General features: G+C 36.7%; 1 protein-coding gene across 7 annotated transcripts in view; it reads right to left on the bottom strand.

The window, feature by feature from the left end:
• The window catches only part of brm (ATP-dependent helicase brm), a 714,323-nt gene that overhangs the window by 346,146 nt on the left and 344,722 nt on the right, over positions 1-23,455 (bottom strand). For all 7 annotated transcript variants that reach the window (XM_090374387.1, XM_090374383.1, XM_090374382.1 and 4 more), the window contains 2 exons: positions 22,620-22,755; positions 15,653-15,816 (listed from right to left, as the gene is read on the bottom strand). In XM_090374387.1, coding sequence (XP_090230513.1) covers positions 15,653-15,816; positions 22,620-22,755 — 300 coding nt within the window. The remainder of the gene's footprint in view (positions 1-15,652; positions 15,817-22,619; positions 22,756-23,455) is intronic.

The following is a 23,455-nucleotide window of genomic DNA, read 5'->3' as shown; positions in this document are numbered from 1 at the left end:
CTAGCAGGGACAGGGATGTGATTATTCCCTTGTATAAGGCATTGGTCAGGCCACACCTTGAGTACTGTATACAGGTCTGGAGGCCTCATTTCAAGAAGGATGTAGAACTGCTGGAACGAGTACAGAGAAGGGCAACAAGATTAGTGAATGGAACAAAGGGTTGCTCTTACGAAGGAAGGCTTAAGTTTTGCAAATTACAGAGCCTGGAGACTAGGCATCGGCGAGGTGATCTGATAGAGGTGTATAAGGCTTTGAATGGCTTGAGCATGCTCAATGCCGATGGGATTCTTCCTCTTGCTCAGAATAATCACCTGAGAGGGCATAAATTCAAATTGAGGAAGGACGGATGTCGGATAGATGTGCGGAAATTTGCCTTTAGCCAGCGGGCAGTTGGTTTGTGGAATAGACTCCCATCACTTGTTGTTGAAGTTGATAGCCTAAACAAATTTAAGGCTCAGCTGGACAGGTATTTCGAACGAACGGAGGGGTGAAATGGGAGTAGTGGTTGGTTTTTTTTTTTTTTTTTTTTTTTTGGCTGATGCTGAATAAGCTTGCTTTTTTGCATCATATGCCTCTACTAATGCTAATGGTAATGCTAATGCCAAAGAGGAAAATAAAATTCCAGATTTCATGGTGCTAAAAGATAGGGACACGCTCTTGCTTGGGGCTAATGCAGTGGGAGATTACAGATTAAAACTACTGCATGTGTACCATTCTGGAAATTCTTATACAAAGGGTACTAGGAAAGTTTTGCAATACAGCTTTGTTTATTTAATTTTTTCAAAGTAATTTCCTCTACATTCAATACACCTCTCCATCCTCCGAAACCAATCTTTAAACCAGTTCTGCCAAGTTTCACTAGGGAGTAAAGCACACTCGTTGTCCCAAGCCTGTAGAAGGTCCTCATCACTGGAAAACCGCCTCCCTTTTAGCTTCATTTTCACATGCGGGAACAGTGCAAAGTCGCAGGGAGCAAGCTCTGGACTGTAGGGAGGGTGCTCGAGAAGATTCAGTCCTGTCGTGGTCAAATATTCGGTGCAGGCTTTGGCGCGGTGAGCTGCAGCATTATCGTGATGGAGGTACCAGGTGTCCATTCTTGACTTTGGCCGCAGGTTCTTCATAGATCCAATGACTTTAGGCAGGCATTGTTCAGTATACCACTTAGCTGTGACTGTCTTCTGCGTGTCCAAAACGACACGTTCCACAATTCCACTCGATTTAAAAAATTACAGCTATCATTTTCTTCTTTACAGATCGGGATTTTCTGACAATTACGGGTGTGTCGTCATCATCAAAGACCCAAACTTTGTTTTGAGCCTTGGTCGGCAGATCGTAATAGTACAGCCAAGTCTCGTCACCTGTCACGATGTTGTTCACATACCGAGATTGTCCCTTATCAAACTTTTTTAACATCTTCCGGCACCAAGTCACACGTCGTGTCATCTGCTCTTCAGTCAGTTGATGTGGCACCCAGAGAGAACAAAGTTTCTTCACGTGCAAATGATCTTGCAGAATCGAATGAATTTAGGCTCAAAGTATCCTCTATCTGTTGGTAGGTCACTCGCCTGTTTTCGTCAAGCATTTTCCTCACAGCAGTAACGTTTTCCTCCGTAACTGACGTTCGTGGCCTTCCCGGCCTCTCAGAATCCTCCAGAGTGAAATTTCCCCTTTGGAATTCTCTATATCACCTGAATATCGTTGTACGATGTGGACAATCATCATCTAGTGCAAGAGTCATTTCTTCTAAGCACTGGTCTATGGTTAAACCACGCACGAAATTATACCGCAAAACTGTCCTTATCTCATTTCGTGACCACGATGCCATCGCAAGCACTTTACACTCTCACTACTAATGAATAACTGAGCCCATCGACTTGGCGCGGCGGCTACTATGCACGTATGAACATGTCTCAACATGCAGCAACAAGCAGCTTCCTGTGATTCATTGTTGCATCATATTGCAAAACTTTCCTAGTACCCTTTGTACATTTAAGGGCATCAATAAAGCCACCTTACCCATTTCCGATCGAACCAGAGAGCATGGATAACAATATCTCTCTTTGAGGATTGGTTTAAATTTTGCTTCATTCCCGAAGTTGAAAAATATTGTAAAGACAACAATGTTCCTTTCAAGATTTTGCTTCTATTAGATAATGCTGCTGGACATCCTACGCATCTCGATGATCAATTTGAACATGAGAGTCATATTTCTACCGCCAAACACGACTTCATTCATCCACCTATGGATCAGGGTGTTATTTCGAATTTAAAAGCATACTATTTACACACAACATTTGCTCAGGCATTGTCTGCAGCAGACGATGAGAAAAATTTACGTTAAAAGACTTTTGGAAATCTTACAATATTTACCACGCCATCTTAAACATTGATAAGGCCTTGGTGGAAATTACTAAAAGTTGTTTAAATGGAACATCGAAGAAAATATGCCCGTGGCACGTAAAAGGCTTCAAAGAATTTGAAAAAGACAAATCATATGAAGAGATTAAAGATAAGATTGTAAAGGTTGCAGACCTATTTCATTTGGAGGTTGATGCCAAAGACATGGAGTTAAAAGAGGAAGAAGAGAAGGAATTATCTAACAAAGAACTTACTGACTTGCAGGCAGTGATAGTGAAAGAAGAAAATGCTGATGAAGCTCAAGATGAAACATACGAGGAGCCAAAACGCTTCATCACCAAAGAGATGGCAATGGTATTTTTTGAAATTTCATCGGCAATGGTGAGGTTGAGAAGATGGATTCTGACAGCAAACGACTCTTAAAAGTTAAGAGAGAGGTGAATGATAACTTGCTACAAATAAATCTATGATGAAAAGAAAAAAGCCATCGTCCATCATCATGTTCTTTCGTAAGGCTGAGCGGCCAACCTCCCCTTCTAAATCTCCACAGCCCTCAATCTCCGCAGCGACGTACTTATCAGCTGAAGATGTTGATTCTGGCAACAATGCTCGAGAGGTAAGACTGACTGAAGTTATGCCTGGTCTTGTCTTTTTTTGTAATTTAATAATTTTGAATTTTTTTTAAATTTCATGCTTTTGTAACTTTTCTGTGCATGAGATAAAAATTGAATAAATACAATAAAGAATTCTATTTACATGTTCATCGAACATTTCTTTTTTGATTCAATCAATTCAGCGAGCACAGTTGTGAGTGCTGCCCAAGCACAGGGGAAATTCTGACTTACGTAGCATTTCGCAGAACACAACCATTACGTAAATCAGGGAGTTCCTATATATGTTTATATTCTCTACACTTAGGCATTAAGCTTCATTACAATTGCATAATTTTATTACTCTTCACCAATATTCTTCTTTTTTTTTTTTAAGTCTGTATATATCTCTTCATAAGTGACACCATATGCACATGTCTGGGTGCGAGGTTAGCCTGTGCGGCCATTGCTCCTCAAAGCTCTTCAAACAGAGAAGTTTTTCCTGATTTATTTTCTGCTTTATTAGTTTAAATTGTCATATTACCTTATTTTCTAGAGTAGCTTTATATTCCTAGTTACGATACTTAGTTTAAAGTTTAACTTAGACAGAGATTTTGTAGATATTACTTAGTATCGGTAACGGTATCAAATCGACGTGTCACAAACCAAATTTTTTTTTTTTTTAACCAAATTTAGTCGATTTATTAACCAACTGTTATATCAAATTATCTTCTATAAGTAGATTATAGACCTAGTCAGGAGCCTTAGTTTATTCTAAATTGAGATAGCGAGATTTGGAAGCTAATCAATACTTACGAGTCCGTAGAAATACCGTTCGTGAATTCCCGACATTTTTACACGATAGCATAAGCTTAGTGTCGTATAGTGCATAATATAATATTGCCAATTAATCAGTAAATCTATTAATCTTGATAAACTTTATTGTCAATTAAATTGTACTTTTAACTCTATATATATATATATATATATATGTGTGTAACGACTTAATCTAACAAATAATTAATACATAACTATAGTGGTACACGTGATACGGAAGTTGTATAAAGGGAACTCGTAGAAAACACTAGATACCGAAAAAAATATATATATAACATAACTGTTTTGGGATATAACTTAAGGATTTAATTTTTGTTTTGAATTTTATTGAATTAAATCGGAATCATGACTCTGACCAGAGCAGCAAAGCAAAAGGCTCAAGCTAATGGGAGTGCTGTGGTTCAGGGGAGAACTGAGGGGGGCAGTTGCCCTCTGAATCACAGTCTATTAAAATGCACTGTTTGCTTGATGTTTGCGGAGCAGTCGGGTACGGGACATGATACTGCCAAGGGGGATGTCTTTGTGTGTGCACGATGTAAGGAGTGCAAGGAAATCAGGCGACAACTCAGCGTTGTTATGGGCCTTTATGAGAGCTTGAAGGACAGGGTGGATGCCCTCGAAGGAAATAAATTGAGGGGCCCATCAAGCTCTCAGCTGCCCACATCAACGCCAGAGCTTGCACTTGGTCATCAGGCAACACAGAAGCAGCCCCCTAGGCAGAATGCGCTGGTCCCACAGGAACTAGTAGTTGTTGGTGACTCTATTGTCAGGGAAACGGGGAACATCCTTTGTAAAAAGGATAGGTGGAATAGGACCAGGGTATGTCTGCCAGGGGCAAAGGTTGATGACGTTGTAGAACGGATATCATCTTTTAAGGGCACAAAAGGTGATATAGTTGTACACGTTGGCACTAATGATATTAAGAGTAGGAGACCGGCGGAATTACTTAGCAAGTACAGGTCACTGTTGAAAAAAAGCCGTGAATTAGGGTTGAACTTGAAAGTGTCTGCAATTCTGCCCAGACACGATAGGAGGGACTATATGATGAGAGCCTTGTCGATCAATTCGGCCCTGGAGGGATTGTGCAAGGCTCAAGGGGTAGAATTTTTTTCAGCCTGGACTGTACTTGTTAACAGGAGAGATTGCTTCTACAGGGATGGGATACACTTAAATAGAAAGGGTGCAAGAATTTTTGCTGATGCTGTCTAGGAAGTGTTAGGTGGGTCGGAAAACTGCTAGTTGGGGGGGGGGGATACAAGGACTAATAGATTAACAGTAGCCAGTGGCAGAGGTGGAAGTGATTCTTGCGCTGTTTCTATTGAAATGAGCAGAAGTCTGAAAAACAGGATGCAGGATATTTCAGAGACTGCTGGTAGTCATTGCGGTACAAGTAAACACATGGGTTGTGTTAGGGTAGCTAAGAATAGAAACAGGTGCATGTATACCTGCGTGTACACCAATGCTAGGAGTTTGGTAAATAAATTTGATGAATTTGAGGTATTGCTCAAAACATCAAAGGCAGACATTGTTGGGATATCAGAGACGTGGTGTCACACAGATATAAGTAATGCGGAACTGGAATTTGGGGAATACAATGTGTATAGAAAGGATAGACAGGACAGGAGGGGAGGAGGGGTTATGCTATTAATTAAGAAACACATAAAGTCCAAGGAAGTGAAGCCAGTCGACACAGATGGACAGGGCAGCGTCGAGTCAGTTTGGTGTGACATAAGCATAGGGAAATCAAAATTGAGAGTAGGAGTGTGCTATAGGCCTAATGACTCTGATGAGTATAATAAGATATTGTACAGGGAAATAGAGTGGGCCAGTAAATCAGAGAGTCTTATAATGGAGGACTTTAATTTCCCAGATATTGACTGGAATTTGTGGGTTGGTCACTCGCACACTAGCAAGGCTTTTGTGGATTTATTGGATGATTGTTTTCTACATCAGCATGTTCGTGAGGCAACGAGAGGGAGCAATACTCTTGATCTGATTATCAGTAGTGATTCCTCATGCATTAAGAACCTGCAGATAAATGAACCACTAGGTGGCAGTGATCACAGTGTGTTGAAGTGGGATTTACTCAAGGAGGTAACTACCATCAGAGGTAAAGGGAAGGGTTTTTGTTTTCGTAAAGGCGACTATGATGGTCTGAGACAGTATTTAAATTCTATACAGTGGGACCAACTGATGATGTTACCAACAGCAAACTCAAAATGGGAAGCATTCAAGAAACTAATCTTGGTGGCTACCAGGCTTTACATACCAACTAAGAAATATTGTTCAAGGTTTAGGCCTAAATGGTTGTCAGATGGACTAATGAGACATGTGGCAGAGAAGAAAAATGCATGGGATACATACAAATTAATGGGTGACATGGAAGCCTATGATAGATATAAGTTGGTCTGTAACCAAGTCACAAAGGAGATTAGGCAGGCAAAGGCAGACTACGAAAAATCCTTGGCAAAGGATGCAAAGAAAAACAGAAAGGAGTTCTTTACATACTTGAACTCGAGAAGGAAAGGGATGAATCAGATTGGTCCACTGGATATTGATGGTTCAACAGTTGAGGATCCTGCTCAGGTGGCTAACAATCTAAACGAGTATTTTGCATCTACATTCACGCATGAGGAGTTATTCAGGAAGGAGAATGATGTAGATAAAGTAAACATTGGCAGTGAGCTGGATGATTTTGTAATAACTGAGAGGAAAGTGGAGGAGAGATTGTTGAGGATAAACATAAAAAAGGCACCTGGGGTGGATGGGATCTATCCAGTTATATTAAAGGAGGCAGCAAAGGAAGTATGCAAACCCCTAGCCATAATTATGAGAGCTTCTTTGGACTCAGGGGAGGTACCCATAGACTGGAGATGTGCAAATGTAACCCCAATTCACAAAGGAGGTTCAAAGGCTGACACAAGTAATTATAGACCTGTTAGTTTAACTTCTGTTCCAGGTAAATTAATGGAGGCACTGGTTAAAGAAGCACTGCAGGATCATCTAGACAAGAATTCAGTTATAGCTCAGACGCAGCATGGTTTTGTTAAGGGCAGGTCTTGCCTGACCAATTTGATTGGATACTATGATGTAGTCACAAAAGAACTGGATGCAGGGAATAACTTTGATATTATATATTTGGATCTTAGAAAGGCTTTTGATACTGTTGCACATGGAAGACTGCTGCACAAATTGGAGCAGTGTGGCATTGGAGGCAAATTGCTGCTATGGATAAGGGGATGGTTGAGTGGCAGAAGACAGAGAGTGGTAATCAATGGACACTGCTCAACGTGGACTAATGTTATTAGTGGAGTTCCTCAAGGTTCAGTGTTGGGTCCATTGTTGTTTTCGGTGTTTATGAATGATATTGATGATGGGATATCAAGTTTAATGTCCAAGTTTGCAGATGATACAAAGGTTGGCAGGGTCGTTAAGGACAATACTGACGCTATGCTGCTGCAACAGGATCTGGACAGGTTGAACAGATGGGCTGAGAGGTGGCAAATGAGGTTTAACATCGACAAATGTAAAGTGCTGCATATGGGAAACAGTAACCCCAGAGCAACGTATCAACCCTGCGGTACTACACTGACAGTGGTGGAGAATGAAAAGGACCTGGGGGTAATTGTGCAGGCAGATATGAAGTTCTCTGAGCAGTGCAGACGAGCTGCAAGAGTAGCTCATGGTGTCTTGTCAATGATATACAGGAATTTTTCTAGCAGGGATAAGGAGGTGATTATTCCCTTGTATAAGGCAATGGTAAGGCCACATCTTGAGTACTGTATACAGGTCTGGAGGCCTCATTTCAAGAAGGATGTAGAGCTGCTGGAACGGGTACAGAGAAGGGCAACAAGATTAGTAAATGGAACAAAGGGTTGCTCTTACGAAGAAAGGCTTAAGTTTTGCAAATTACAGAGTCTGGAGACTAGGCACCGGCGAGGTGATCTGATAGAGGTGTATAAGGCTTTGAATGGTTTGAGCATGCTCAATGCTAATGGGATTCTTCATCTTTCTCAGAATAATCACCTCAGAGGGCATAAATTCAAATTGAGGAAGGACGGATGTCGGATAGATGTGCGGAAATTTGCCTTTGGCCAGCGGGTGGTTGGTTGGTGGAACCGACTTCCATCACTGGTTGTTGAAGTTGATAGCCTAAACAAATTTAAAGCTCAACTGGACAGGTATTTCGAACGAACGGAGGGGTGAAATGGGAGTGGGTTTTTTTTTTTTTTTTTTTTTTTTGTTTTTTTTGGCTGATGCTGAATAAGCTTGCTTTCTTGCATCATATGCCTCTGCTAATGCTAATGCTAATGTCTTATATAACAACATGCACAGACTATCTAAAACTTAAATACTACATTAAAACTACCTTTCATCTATGAATTTTTTTTTTAGATACAATTGTATGGAATGGCTCAACAAATAGTTTTCCATAATTAATTCATAATTTATTTTCTTTATCTAAATCCAACTGAATTTCTTCTATTTCATCTTATGAAATTCTACATTCACTTGAAGTAACCATGAGTAAAATGAGGCTAACAGATGCTCATTAATAATCCACTTTTAAAAGTTAGCATATTATCAAAATGCTAAGAATACTACTATCACTAGTAAAATTAAGTGAATGGCACCAATTGGTTAACAAATGACTGTGCCTGCAGAGTTTCAAGAGTCTGTACACATTAGCATTAGCATTAGTAGAGGCATATGATGCAGCATCAGCCAAAAAAAAACAGCTCCCATTTCACCCCTCCATTTGTTCCAAAAACCTTTACAGCTCAGCCTTAAATTTATTTAGGCTTTCAACTTCCACAACAAAAGATGGAAGTCTGTTACACCAACCAACTACCTGCTGGCTAAATGCAAACTTCCCACATCTATCCTACAACTGTCTTCCCTCAATTTAAATCTATGCCCTCTCAGGTGATTATTCTGAGCAAGAGGAAAAATCCCATCAGCATTGAGCATGCTCAAACCATTCAAGGCTTTATACAACTCAATCAGATCACCCTGCAGGTGCCTAGTCTCCAGACACTGTAATTTGCAAAACTTAAGCCTTTCTCCATAAGAGCAACCCTTCATTCTATTCACTAATCTTGCTGCCCTTCTCTATACTCTTCAACAGCTTTACATCCTTCTTAAAGTGAGGCCTCCAGAGCTGTATACTGTACTCAAGGTGTGGCCTGACCATTGCCTTATACATGGGGGGGGGGATAATCACCTCCTTATACCTGCTAGAAAAATTCCTGTATATCATTGACAAGACACCATGAGCTACTCTTGCAGACTGTCTGCACTGCTCAGAAAACTTCATATCTGCCTATACAATTACCCAAAGGTCCTTTTCATTCTCTGCCACTGTCAGTGTGGTACCACAGAGTTGATACGTTACTCTGAGATTACTGCTTCCCATATGTAGTACTTTACATTTGTCAATGTTAAACTTCATTTGCCACCTCTCAGCCCATCTGCTCAACTTTTCTAGATCCTGTTGCAGCAACATACTGTCATTAGTGTCCTTAACAACCCTGCCAACCTTTGTACCGTCTGCAAACTTGGGACATTAAGCTTGATATACCATCATCGAAATCATTTATAAATACAGAAAACAACAATGGACCCAACACTGAACCCTGAGGGACTCCACTAATAACATTAGTCCACGATGAGCAGTGTCCATCGATTACCACTCTCTTTCTTCTCCCGCTCAACCATCCCTTTATCCATAGCAGCAATCTGCCTCCAATGCCACACTGCTCCAATTTGTGCAGCAATTTTCCATGTGCAACAGTATCAAAAGCCTTTCTAATATTCAAATATATGATATCAAAGTTATTCCCTGCATCCAGTTCCTTTGTGACCACATCATAGTAACCAATCAAATTTGTCAGGAAAGACTTTTCCTTAACAAAACCATGCTGTGTACGAGCTATAACTGAAGTCTTGTTTAGATGATCCTGAAGTGCTTCTTTAACCAGTGCCTCCAATCACTTTCCTGGAACAGAAGGTAAACGAACAGGTTTGTTATTTGGTTTTTAGGAACATTAGCAACTAAGGCCATATTGCTCCGGGGATATGCGGTGGTAATTCCCTGACCTTTCCGCATCCTCCGTATCTAGTGGTCACAGGCTCGAACCCTGGTCTAATCAAGGAGCGTGTGCTATGCACTGTTGCTCCTGTCCACCTGGCCACGGAGGCGCCTAAACAAACAGGTCTATAATTACTTGTGTAGCGCTTTGATCCTCCTTTGTGAATTGGGGTCACATTTGCACATCTCCAGTCCATGGCTACCTCCCATGAGTCCAAGGAAGCTCTCATAATTAAGGCTAAGGGTTTGCTTACTTCCTTTGCTGCCTCCTTTAATATAACTGGATAGATCCCATCCATCCTGGGTGCCTTTTTTATGTTTATTTTCTCCTCCACTTTCCTCTCGGTTATTACAAAATCATCTAGCTCACTGCCAGAGTTTAATTCACTTCTGGCATCGCCCTGAATAATTCTTCATGTGTGAATGTAGATGCTAAATACTCATTTAGTTTGTTAGCCACCTGAGCAGGATCATCAATAGTTCAACCATCACTATCCAGTGGACCAATTTGATTCATTCCTTTCCTTCTAGAATTTACATAGTTAAAGAACTCTTTGCTGTTTTTCTTTGCATCCTTTGCCAAAGATTTCCCATAATCTGCCTTTGTCTGCCTAATCTCCTTTGTGATTGGGTTACAGTTTAATGTCACCTATTAATTTATATGTATCCCATGCATTTTTCTTCTCTGCTACATGTCTCGTTAGTTCATCTAACATCCATTTAGGCCTAAACCTTGAACAATATTTCTTAACTGGTATGTTAATCCTCGTAGCTTCCAAGATAAATTCTTTGAATGCCTCCCATTTGGAATTTGCCGTTGGTAATATCATGCACAGTACAATTAAAAAATTGTCTGATTCTCAAAGAAAACCTCACATTTGTTCAGAGCATTAAAAACATTATCAGGAACATTTTCACAAAACTTTAGACCCATACGAACCGTTAATCAAGCGTTAATCATTTCTTTGCGAGTTGGCTTTTCTACAGGTTGTTCTGATGTGTCATTGTTAATTTCTTCGTGATCATGGTCGTGTTTAACACTGTTCAGCAGTATTTCATCTTCATTTGGATGTTCTGCTGTGATCTACATAAACATAACTATCCAGTGTTATTTCATTTTCGATGTTTCCGGACGATTCTAATGTCCAAAATTTTTCAGTTGTGAAAAGGGCAGTTTCATCTTGTTTGTCCAGCCGTTGTTCAATTTCTGTATTCAATGCAAATCCCGCTTTCGAAAAACAATTTTGAATAGTATAATCAGTGACATCGTTTGTCCAAACTTTTGCCAGTTCAGAGATGCAATCTCCAAGGTTAATTGTAAACTCCAAGTTTCTATTTTCTGATAATGCATTAACCATCTTCATTATTATTCTCTTTCGATAATGAAATTTAAAATTTTTAATAATGCCTTGGTCCATTGGCTGGAGTTTTGACGTTACGTTTAGTGGTAAAAACAACAACTTCGCACTTTTAAGTTTGGCAGAATGTGCCGGACAGTTGTCAGTTACCAAACGATTTTCCTTTTTTTCTTTTGTTATACGCTTGTCTAGTTTTAATATCCATTCTTTAAAAATATCACTTGTCATCCATGCTTTTTTATTAAAAGGTGTAGTCAACTTCCAAAGATTTTGTGCCTCTAAAACATCTTGGATTTTTTGATATTCCAATGACTAAAAGTCTTAATTTTTCACTTCCTGTCATATTTGCTCCAACTAGCACAGTGATTCTTTCTTTGCTTTGTTTTCCGCCAAAACATTTATCATCCTTAAAAGCAAGTGTTCTATTCGGTAAACATTTAAAGAATAAACCCATTTTGTCAGCATTAGAAACATCCTTATGCTCATATTCTTCCAAAACCTTATTTAAGGTATTGTTCCTCCAACTGTTGCAATCTTCTTCACTTGCATTAACACTTTCTCCACAAATAACCTTTCCCACAATTCTGTGGCGCTTCTTAAATTTATCTAGCCACCCAGTGCTCGCATTAAATTCTGTATGTCCAAGGGACTGTGCAAATTTCAGAGCTTGTTGTTTAATTATTAGGCCCGATATTGGGATATTATTTTCACATATCATTTGCACCCATTTTAGAACAGCTTTATCAACATATTCGTATATACACAACTTAATTCGCTTCTTGTCTGCTCCTCCTTCAATTGCATTTAAAATTGATTCTCGATTTTTTTTTAATCGTAGATAAACTGCTTGCAGATATGCCATATTTCTCCGCAACATCTTTTTTCTTAAAACCCTGGTCAATATCATAACAATCTTTGCTTTATCATTAATACTTAAACACTTTCTCTTTGACATTGTTTTCGCAATTGTAAAAATTACTGGACTGCAGCTCTTGCTGATACATACACCACAAACTTCGCTGCGCTGACCATATAGTGAATTGTTAGTACAGGTACCACCTACTCAATGACGTTCACTTGCCAATTCAACAGTATCACTCCCTTTGAAAAAATATACGGCTTTATGAATTTCTTTTATTCTGCTTTCATTCATATATACACAAAAGAAAATTTATGATTGATGTATGTTACTTTCCAGAAAAAAATTTAAAAAAAAATACAAGAGCATATAGCCTATGTGATTGATGACAAATGAAATTAAAAAAAAAAAGAAAAAGAAAGAAAAATCATGAAAACCATCTACTAGGAGTCCAGTTAGACGAGAACGGACATATCATAATGATTTACATGACGGTCACATGGTACAACTGAGGTGAGAAGCGAATGTCACTCAGTAGGCGTTACTAAAAACCGACTATGATAGCATTCTATGTATTGCCGCTGCAGCATGCTAAAGGTTTACCGCAGCGAATTTCATTTTCCCGTGAGCCAACATCAATTTACAAATCTACCCTATTTATTGTAAAGTTTACGACAACTTTTAAGAAAACCCATTTGGTTTAATAACTGTAACAAAAATGAAACAAAGACCCTCCTACGGGCCACAAGTGTTCACTAAAAGGATGATTATTTAATTCCAGATGCTAATGCGCAATTTCGGAAGGAAGGAGGCAGTATATTTGAGCGGCTGTTTAGCAGTAAATGCTTGAAAATCGTCAAAAATGCTTTTACTAATTTTTTTAAAAATTCGTTATAGAGAGACTAACACTTCGCTATAGGGGATTAATTTTTACATGTAATTTCGTTTCAAGGTGCAATGTTTCGCGAAAAAATTCGTAATATAGAGAAATTCGTTAAATAGAAGTTCATAATAGAGAAGTTCCACTGTATTTTGGTAAAATCGCAAAGATACTTTCTGTACAATTTTTAAGAGTTGAATGAAGGAACAATAAGTATAAGTTTTTATTTTCGTTCCTATACAAACTATGGATAATAACCTGTGGTGTAACTAGAATCTAGGTAAATAACTAGAGTTAACATTTCACTTTCTGCTTTAAGAATTCTGAAAAAATATTCAACAACCAGTGTTTGAGACAGGTGAACTACGCCAAAGCACTTGAGAGAAACTCCCACAACATTCAAGCCTTGTGCACTGTGTCCCATCGGCTATTTCTTTGGAGAATTACACTCTAGCCCTTCATCTTTACATACTTTCCCTCCTTTCTTTCTGAATTGTAGAGCCAGTTCAATTTTGTTTGAGAGCAAAGTGGAAGCTTTTGTTTGCATTTTGTATGTAACATCTGTTACACAAGTCAGGTTATTGTGGTGAAGTCAAAATTCACATTGTCCTACGATTTTCAATGACTTCATCTCACTCTCATCATGTAGTGCGTGCTTCATTCGCAAGTAGTAAGGTGTGACAGCATCTCTTGTAATTTAACCCTGTGAAATTCTTTACAGAAAATTTCACTTTGACCATTATCATGGTGCTGCCTAAGAGAATGACAGTGGTACTAATATATCTACCAAGAAAAGGAAAGCGATCGATTTGGATCAGAAAATTAAAATAAGGATGATGAAAAGGGTCAAACATTAACAAATATCACGCAGAATTTAGATTTGTCAGTGTCAACAGTGAACACAATAATAAAGGACAAAGACAGAATACGTGAAGCAGTGAAGGGATCAGCACCGATGAAGTTAACTATAATAATCAAGGCTAGAGCGGGACTAATAAGAGTGAGATGGAAAAGTTATTTTTATTGTTTGGATGGAAGACCAGATCCAAAAACATATCCCATTATACAGCAAAGGCTCATGCCATTTCTTACTATCTCCGTAGAACATTTCCACAGGCACTTGAAGCTACAAGAGGAGACAATACAATTTCTGTACCACAATTTTGGACAAAATATAACTATGAATGGCCATTGAAAACATTCGTGCAGCATGGGAAGAAGAAACAGCCAGCAATATGAAAGCAGTTTGGAAGCATCTTTTACCCCATTGCACAAATGATTTTACTGGCTTCAAGGATACAGTTCAAAAAGTTATTGAAGACATAACTAATATTGGTAATGACCTGGTTTCAAAGTCTTCAATACAGCTAACATTCGAAAATCACTGAATTAGCATTCAGAACAGCTAAGTGACAATGATCTCCTTCAAATAGTGGAACAGCATGTATACGAAGACGCTGAAGAAAAAGAGTGTGAGCCAGATGAAAATGTTACCGCAAAGGAGATAACGGTAAAAGAACTAGGCAAAATCTTTCACATTGCAGAGAACCTCAAACAAAAGGTAATGGATGTTGATCCTAACATCGAAAGAAGCATGTTATTTCACCAGGGCATAGAGAAGCTTGTTGTCAGGTATCGGAAATTGTATGATGAAAAAAAGAAAGCCAACACTGTTTAAATATTTCCATAGCAAATAGTTAGTATCTTCATTATGTATTTTGTGCAATACACATTTAATTCTATAATTATTTTTATTATCGTTTACATGGTATACAGTTAAAAAGTTATTTAAAAGGTATTTTAAAATTCTTTATGGACATTTCTGAAGGTCATGGACCAATTATAATTTTTCCTATTGATTATTATATTCGATTAACGCGTTTCTGTTTTGCGTGATGCACTCGGGGGAAGAATTAATCGTGTTAATTGAGGCTAGCCTGTACCATCAGACCTGGTGAAATCAAACAGAATTGTTACAGAAAATAACATAGTATATCTAACACACAATATCATGCAAAACGATTAAAGAAAATTAAGTTAAAATGCTAAAGAGCAAAGCATAACAAGTACTGTCACAAAAGCAATGCTGAGATAGATCAGGTTACAAAATATTGAAACTCAAAACAGCAAACACAACTAATGAAAATTAAATCATCAGAATAAAACTAAAATAGCCCTTTTGGAGATCAGGAGAGAATATAATGTAAAATATTTTATTTTATGCTTTCTATAAATTTTACCACTGCAATTTATAATGAACTTTAAGTAAGTAAAAGGACATACCATCTCAACTTTTACACTTGTCACTTGTGATATTTCTTCCAGTCAGTCTCCTGTACTTCATTTAAAAGTGTTAGTTCCTCAAAATTAGAACTACTGTTGTTAAATTCTAAGCTGACAAAAAGAGACATACTATCTTCCCTGGTTTTTTTAAAGTTTTGTTTCTATGTATGGTCGGTTTTTAAATACTCAAAATAAAAGCAATGTGTGAAATATAAACTTTGATCAAGATAGCCTATGCATGATATTCAAGCATTATACTGGTTGATATTTGCAAAGTTTTACATATATTCTTCTTTAAAACTTGTTATGTAATGTACATTTTCAGCAACAAGTTTTCACTTAAAAAAATCTGTATCAAGATTTAATATATAAAAAAATTGAGAAATATATACTTACGACAGAGGAACAATAATCAGATAAGGTCCATTTACTCGCTTTTTTTCCATAAGATAGGTTACTAATGCAATGGTTTGAATTGTTTTTCCCAAACCCATTTCGTCGGCTAGGATGCCATTCAAATTGTTGTTGTAAAGGGATACCAACCATTCTAATCCTTTTACCTATATGAATGTTTTTATTAGTTATGAAATTTAAAGTTGCAATAAAGCTATTCTTAGAATTATTTGCATACATACATTAAGCATATAAATTAATAATTAACTGATATCAAATAGTATATAATCACATAATACTGTATATAAGTATTAATAACATTGGGAGCAAAAAAAAAAAAAAAAAAAAAAAAAAAAAATTTTTTTTTTTTTTTTTTTTTTTGCTCCCAGTTAAAACTCAGGGTGATTCTTGTAGGTATGATGTTGCTGAATTCAAATATGGCAACCATATTGCAGTATTGCAGTAACACCCACCAATTTTAAGGGAGAAGGGATTAAAGTCAAAAACTAAGTTTCTATTGAAAACAGATTTCATATACTTTAAGAAAATGTTACATACAGTACTAAATATTGAACAATGGGTCTATTAGCCTATTACAAAAATATTTATCTGATAACAAAATACTTATTTTGTCATTTTTTGCCTTTTATAATCGTCCATTGGTGTCTTCTGTATAGATTCCAACAGTAGTCTGCCAACATATTTAGACTCCATTTTCCCTGGTATTATCTTTTTCACATTTGAGAAATATCTCAGTGAAACCTTTCACCATATTCATCAGAGACTGCTCTCAAGTTTTCAGGAATAAAGTTTAAATGGGAATGTAGGAAATGAAACTTTAACTACATGTTCCATCCCAACTCTCTGTAAGCAAAAATTAGCTCATCCACAATTTCACTGTAATTTTGATTTCTCATTGCCTAAAAAGTTCTGGCAGACATTTTCAAAAGCTTTCCAGTCTCTTATTTCTGTAGCATTTAATTTTTTAGTGAATTCCTCATCTTGGACTCACAAAAATTCCCTCTTTTATCTTGGATTCACTGAATCGAGGAAACCTTTGCCTCAAACAGGAAAATCCTTCTCATTTTTTGCCCATTGCTTTCACAAATATTTTTATCAAACCTAGCTTGATGTGCAATGGACGCAAACAGATTTTTGACTTATCCACCAAAGGAGGATGTGGTACATTTTTCTGGAAGGTATAGTTTCTAAACAGTCTGGCCATTTTTTTACCAGAAAAAAAATGGCCAGACTGTAATGGCAATCCTTCGCTCAGCTGTCCTACTCACATAAAAAGCAGTGGTATTTAGTGCATCTGACGCAATCCAGTCAGCAAATCTACCACTTCAGCTACCTGTTCACAGCACAGATATTCCATTTGTATTCTTTTTTTTTTTCCCAAAAGAATATTTTTATTCTTTATTAAAAAAATTTTTCGTAAAAAATATATTTACATTATAATATATAAAAAAATATATTTTTATTCTTTAAAAAAATATTTAGCATATTTTTTTGCAAAAGAACCTGTAGGGTCTCGTACATTTTCTTCATGTGAACTGCATGGGCCAATGGTATAGATGGATACTTTTAATTTCCATTATGGAGAAAAACTGCTTTCAAGTTGACCTTGGATGAATCAATGAAAGCCTCCAATGCACAGGGATGTGCTCCAGATGTAATTTCATTAATTTCTGGCCACCGTTACAATAACCAATGCACCATCCGTGGAGTAATTTTGTTAGATTGCCTCTTCCTATAAAAAAACAGACACCTTGACACTATGTTTTCCAATCCTAAATCAGAGTGAAGTCCATAAGTTTCTTGTGGCTTTGGCACTGGCATTGTATCATTGTGAGGAATCAGCTTAGAGCAGAAGGTATGTTAGGATACTCAACTTTACTTGGATTTCCCAGAAAAACCAAAAATACTGGTCATACAAAAGCAACATTCATTCATGTGGTCTCAAGGTTCCACCATATCACCAGCACAGCAAAAGGCATCGATTTATGACTACCTCTAAGCCAGCCTGTTAATGTCCTGGAACGTGAGTTACAGGACATCTTTGGATATCTTGATCTCCAACCTTACATCCAAAATAGAGATCACAGAGTTTTCTCACAAGTTGTGACAGTGGCTTACATTGCAATTTTAATACCACTTCTCTGCCATTGTAGCAAAAGCTATCTGATTTATTTCAACAAGAATGCAACATATTTAATGTATGGATGAGATACACATACATAAGAACGCAATTAGGAAATTGTAGATTTTTGTTTCTAATTTAAACACAGTTCACTATTTACACTTATGCACAGAACACTTGTTTACAAACACTAATTCACTAAAGCAGTTATAGTTCACTCTGTTCACTTCGCTCTCTGAAACACTTACACTCTCTGAAATACGAAAATGGCTGATTGGTGCAGAACCCACTCGTATATATACCAGTAGAGTAGTGTCTAGAAGGGTCACAAATTTTCCATCAAAAGTTCTAGAACCTTCTAGAAACATCCTAATGTTTCTTCCACATGTAACATTATTGAAGAACATTCTCAAATGCTAGAGCTCCCAAATGCTCTAGAAATCTTATGAAAGTTCTGGAAGGGGGAATAGATGGAAGATGATTAAACCAATCACAGGTCTTTATTTCAGTCATTAACCTAAAATATTTGAAAACTGAGAGTGACGAGAATTTTTTAAGCATATATCTGAGTTTTTGAACACATTTCCCATGAGAATTTGTCGAAATTGTTTCAGGGAGAAAATTAATGCCGACCAGTGTCATCAAATTAAACTGGTCCATTAAAACTGGGATTCTCAAACGAGAGTAATCTTGAGCAGTACCAAGGGGTAACTCAAGAATTGCATCCAGAATGGTGGATTTTTATGTGCTTAGTTTTTGGAAAATATTTATCAGCTAACTGCAAAATTTTACTGATTTTACCATATTTATTTCTGATGCAAGAGATATTTTATCATGTTTTGAGAAAAGTAAATCAAAACCAAACTATCCAGCTTTACAAGTGAAGTCATGATTTCTCGATAAATTACATGTCAGTCCAGTATTTTTTGTCTAATTTAACCCTTAGCAGTTTTTGCTATTCTAAGTGTAACTTCTAGTCAATGAAAAGAAGCCATGATGGAACAATATGGTAGTTTTTCTGCATAACTATTTTTAATTTTTATTTCACACCATCCAATCATGGATAAACTTTTAGTAAGAGGAACAAAGAGAAAGTAAGATTCTACAGATGGAACAGAAAAGACGTATAGATGAGTGTAATTGTAACCATTCACCAAGTCTGTCTACGGGCAAATCAGCTCCAGATAAGATTTATAAAAAAAAAAAAAAAAAAATTTCAAAATGAATATTTGAAATATGGCTTCTATTATTGTGGTGATAAGCAGAATCAAATCCCGCTGTGTTTAATATATGAACAGAAACTCAGCATAACTGCATAAAACCCTCTGTGTTGACGAGAAATTTTGAAAGAAATCATCAAGACTTGAACAGTAAGTCCATTGCTCATTTCGCATACAAAGAAGTACATAATTATCAAATTATTTTGACACTAGCATTGAAATATAATACTGTTCTTTTACATAATTTCTGTGAAAGTTTAAATTAACTCTCAAAAATCACTGAATCCATTTCAAAACCTGTGACATGATGAGAATATTATGACATGGAAAAGGAAGTTTAGGAAGTTTTTTCATTCAAAAGTGTTAAAAATTATGGTGTTAAAAAATTATTTATATTTTATAACACACGTCAACTCACATTTTCGTTTTCTCGGTGCTTATGTCACACCAAACTCATTCAACATTACACTGGCCACCCAGTTTGACTGGATGCACGGCCTTAGATTTAATATACTTCTTATCTGAGAGCATAAATACTCTCCATTTCCCTTCCTGACTTATCTGTCTTTATGTACACACTGCACTCCCTACATTCAAATTCTGCATTTATGTCTGAGTGACACCATGTTTTCAATATCCCTAGAATGTTCATTTCATGACTTAATCAGTATTTCAAATTCTTAAAATTTATTTGTCATGCTCCTAGCATTACTGTACATGCAAGTATACCTAGTGGTTATAAAATAAGTTTCCCTATTCAGGAGACCCTAGTGTGAAAACGGTTAGAGATAGTGCTGTGAAAATCGGTGGGTAAGTCATTTAGGGTATGGGGAAGCGAGTTGTAATGGGGGAAAAAAAATTAGTTAAAATTTTCGCTACAAGGGGAGAAATTGGCACTGTAAACATGAGATGGAATACTTAACTTAGGATTAGATTTTAATATCAGAACTTATAAATCAACAGATATTGTTCTATGTGCTTTCCTTCACTTGAGATGACATTCTGAAAATGGAGGACTGCGTGCGACACAGTTTCGGGTAGCATCTCATAAGGGATGTTGGCTATATGCTGTTTAATGCTTACTTTCAAATCAACAAGCATCTGTATGCAACCACGGTAAACTCTGTCTTTCAGGTATCCCCATATCCAGAAATCACTGGGATTGAGATCTGCTGATTGGGCTGGCCAGAACTGTGGAAAGTCTCTAGAAATGATGCAACCAGTTCCAAATGTTGAACGGAACAGTTCCTTCACTTGTCGACCAATGTGGGAAGGGGGACCATCTTGCATGAACACTACAGTCTCCAAGCATTGCCTTTCATGCAGAGCAGGAATAATGTGATCTCTTAGAAGAGTGCAGTACTGTGCACTAGTTACTGTACACCTTATGGGGCCATGAAATGTAGACTCTTCAAAGAAAATTGGTCCGATTATAAACTCTACTGACACCACTGTAATGTATGGACTTTGTAGTGGTCTTTTGTGCACAGCAGATGGATGAAAAGTTTCCCATATTCGGAAGTTTTGGGCATTTACAGCCCCATGAAGAGTGAAATGTACCTCATTAGACCACAAGGTCATCCAAGCCCATGTATCGTCATTCCACACGAGTCAGAAATCATAGCGCAAAGTCTATTCGTTGTTGCTGATTGCAAGACTTTAGTTCTTGCACTATGTGAATCTTGTACGGAACCGGAGTAAAATCGGAGCACTTTACGTACAGTAGATTAAGGAAGGTTCAATTTTCTTCAAATTTCTTTAAAATTTCGCTTCAAATTTCTTTATTAGTTTTTAGAAGCCCCACTGACATCAAAGGTCCTTTATGCAAATCTTTAAGTTTCGGATATTCACATAGTGCTGCATTAACGTTACTATTATTTTGGTAGAACAGTTTTACTAACAGAGCACATTGCTTTTTTGTAAGAGCCATAATGGTTACTGACAGTAGTGTTGGCCTTTCTGCTTTTATCTGACAGGATATCATTTGTGTATGCCTTGAAGTAAATGACAACTTTACAGTGCCATTTATCCCCTGGTGATGGAAATTTGAACTATTTTTTTTTTCTTCTACAAATTGCTTCCCCATACACTAAATGACACACCCACAAATTTTCACAGCACTAACTGTAACTGTTTTGACACTAGGTTCTCCTGAATAGGGAAACTTATTTTATAACCACCCGGTACATGCAGCTGTTCTAAGTCTAACACAGCCAATATATTTTTCTTGTTCCATAAGGGGACACCCCCCCCCCAGCAGGCATTGAAATTCCCAACACCTTGTTTGCCAGGCTGCTTCATGATCTAACAGAAGCAGTGCAAGAATCACTTTCACTTTTGCCTGAGGTTGTAGGTAGCTTATTAGTTTGTGTACTCCCCAAGCAAGCAGCCTTCTGATCTCCGCCCAACACTGCCTCAACAGCATCAGGAAATATTCTTGCACACTCCCCCTAGAAAGAATGGACACATTTAACTGTAATGTATATTTAACTGTATATGGCATAAATAATTATGCATTTCAAGCTGACTGGTGCAGTGGAAAGTCCACAACAAGTTTATTATGACCTGGACGTAGGAATCTGAAAAGTGCTACAAAACTGAACATAAACATTTGCAAGTAAACAAAACAGTGGCTGAATTACTATCTAAAGAGTCTGCAAAGTTTTAACATGACTTTACATAAGGTCAACATAACTTTGCATAAGGCAAAGTTATGTTAAGGGACTTTCAATTGGGTCAGAAGCTGATGTTAATATGAGAAATCACTGGAGTCGTGTTCCCAGTAGGGAGGGGGCATAATATTGGAAATTTCACTCCTGAAAGGGTAAGTCCAGTAGCACACCACTGGAATAATCCTTTCAGAATTAATGAGTTTCTACCTTTTATTCTCATTTATTTATTATACATATATTACAACCATACTTTACATAACCATATTTTAACCTTATAGTTCATACATGGTATATTTATATTTTTTAATGATGTAAAGTATTATAACTGTTTATAATATTTATGCAACCTGATAGTTGTTCATCACTGGCTCAATCCACATTCTTGTTTGATCACTGTCAGTTTCCACTAAGGCAGAATCTGTGTAATCAGTTTGGAAGCATTTGGAATATTCTGTATCTAATTATCTAAATAAGTTAAATTTATAGAGATCAAAAATAATGTCTCCATAAAATATTAATGGTTGAATGCAAAAGTATTTTTAGCAATATATGAAACGAGTCTAAAACCTTTTGCACAGATACTAAGAAATTTAAACAATTAATTATTTTACGCAACAAAAAATTTCATTTTGACAAACCAATTTTTACATCTTATGGTTAAATCTCCATATTAAAGATAACTTTCAATATACAATTTAATTCTTATTTTTATGAAAATAATCTGTTCTCTGCTGCTTAAATATCATGCTATCTTGTAATGTATTTTTCTTACTTTAACATTTTTAAACACTTCTGTAAAAAGATTCTCACAAAATATTTATGCAATATTTTCTTAGTGAAAATTTGAGTATGATAAATTCAAATAGAAAAGTAAAAATTTCTCTTGAAACAAAGCCAAAAGAATTTTGCCCATAAAAAGCAAGCAGATTTAATACCTGGTATTCTTTTAATTTTCCATTAACCATAACAACTGCTTGTTCTTTAACTTCTTCTCTAACTGCATGTGCAATATTATAATAATTCTGATAGCCTTCCTGGTTTTTATACTCATCATCTTCAGTTTGGGCAGCACTGAAAAATATTTTGAATATTAATATAATTTAGGAAGATAACATCTTTGAATATTAATTTGTATGAGTTGCTTTTGGTACATGTGTATAAATACACTTTCTGATCCATATTCATACCTTCAATTTTTATATACTGAAAAGTGGGATGCTTTTAATAGAGATCCAGCATCAGTTAGAAACACACTATGGTACTGTCTAACAACCTTCTCAGATTTTTCTTCCAAATTAATGATAACTATTTAATACATATCATAATAAGCAGGCAAATTGAGCATGTCATCATGACATGCAATAAAATATATTTTTAAAGTTCTTTGCTCCATTTATTAATTTTTTATTTTTTTTCTCCCTTATATTCAATTACATAGCATTCACTATTCCAAAATCTTTATGATCTTGGACCTGGTTAAAGCACACCATGCCAACTTATGCTAATCAACTACAACAGTAGTCATGTCAATCAACAAATTCAAAGTAATCTAATCTTTCAAAAAAAAATTCTCTTTAAAAATGAAATTCTTACATATTTAAACTAGCCTAGCCTTCCTTTAACAACAACAGGAGAGAGAGAGAGAGAGAGAGAGAGAGAGAGAGAGAGAGAGAGAGAGAGAGAGAGAGAGAGAGAGAGAGAGAGAGAGAGAGAGAGAGAGAGAGAGAGAACACAACACAGGACAAACTACTCAATAACAACGATAGTGCTA

This window comes from Mastigoproctus giganteus, chromosome 5, assembly GCF_048544385.1.
Source record: "Mastigoproctus giganteus isolate SK-2022 chromosome 5, ASM4854438v1, whole genome shotgun sequence".
Classification (NCBI taxonomy): Eukaryota; Metazoa; Arthropoda; class Arachnida; order Uropygi; family Thelyphonidae; genus Mastigoproctus; species Mastigoproctus giganteus.
The sequence above is the reverse complement of the archived record's forward strand: the minus strand, read 5'-3'. Positions and strand labels throughout refer to the sequence as shown.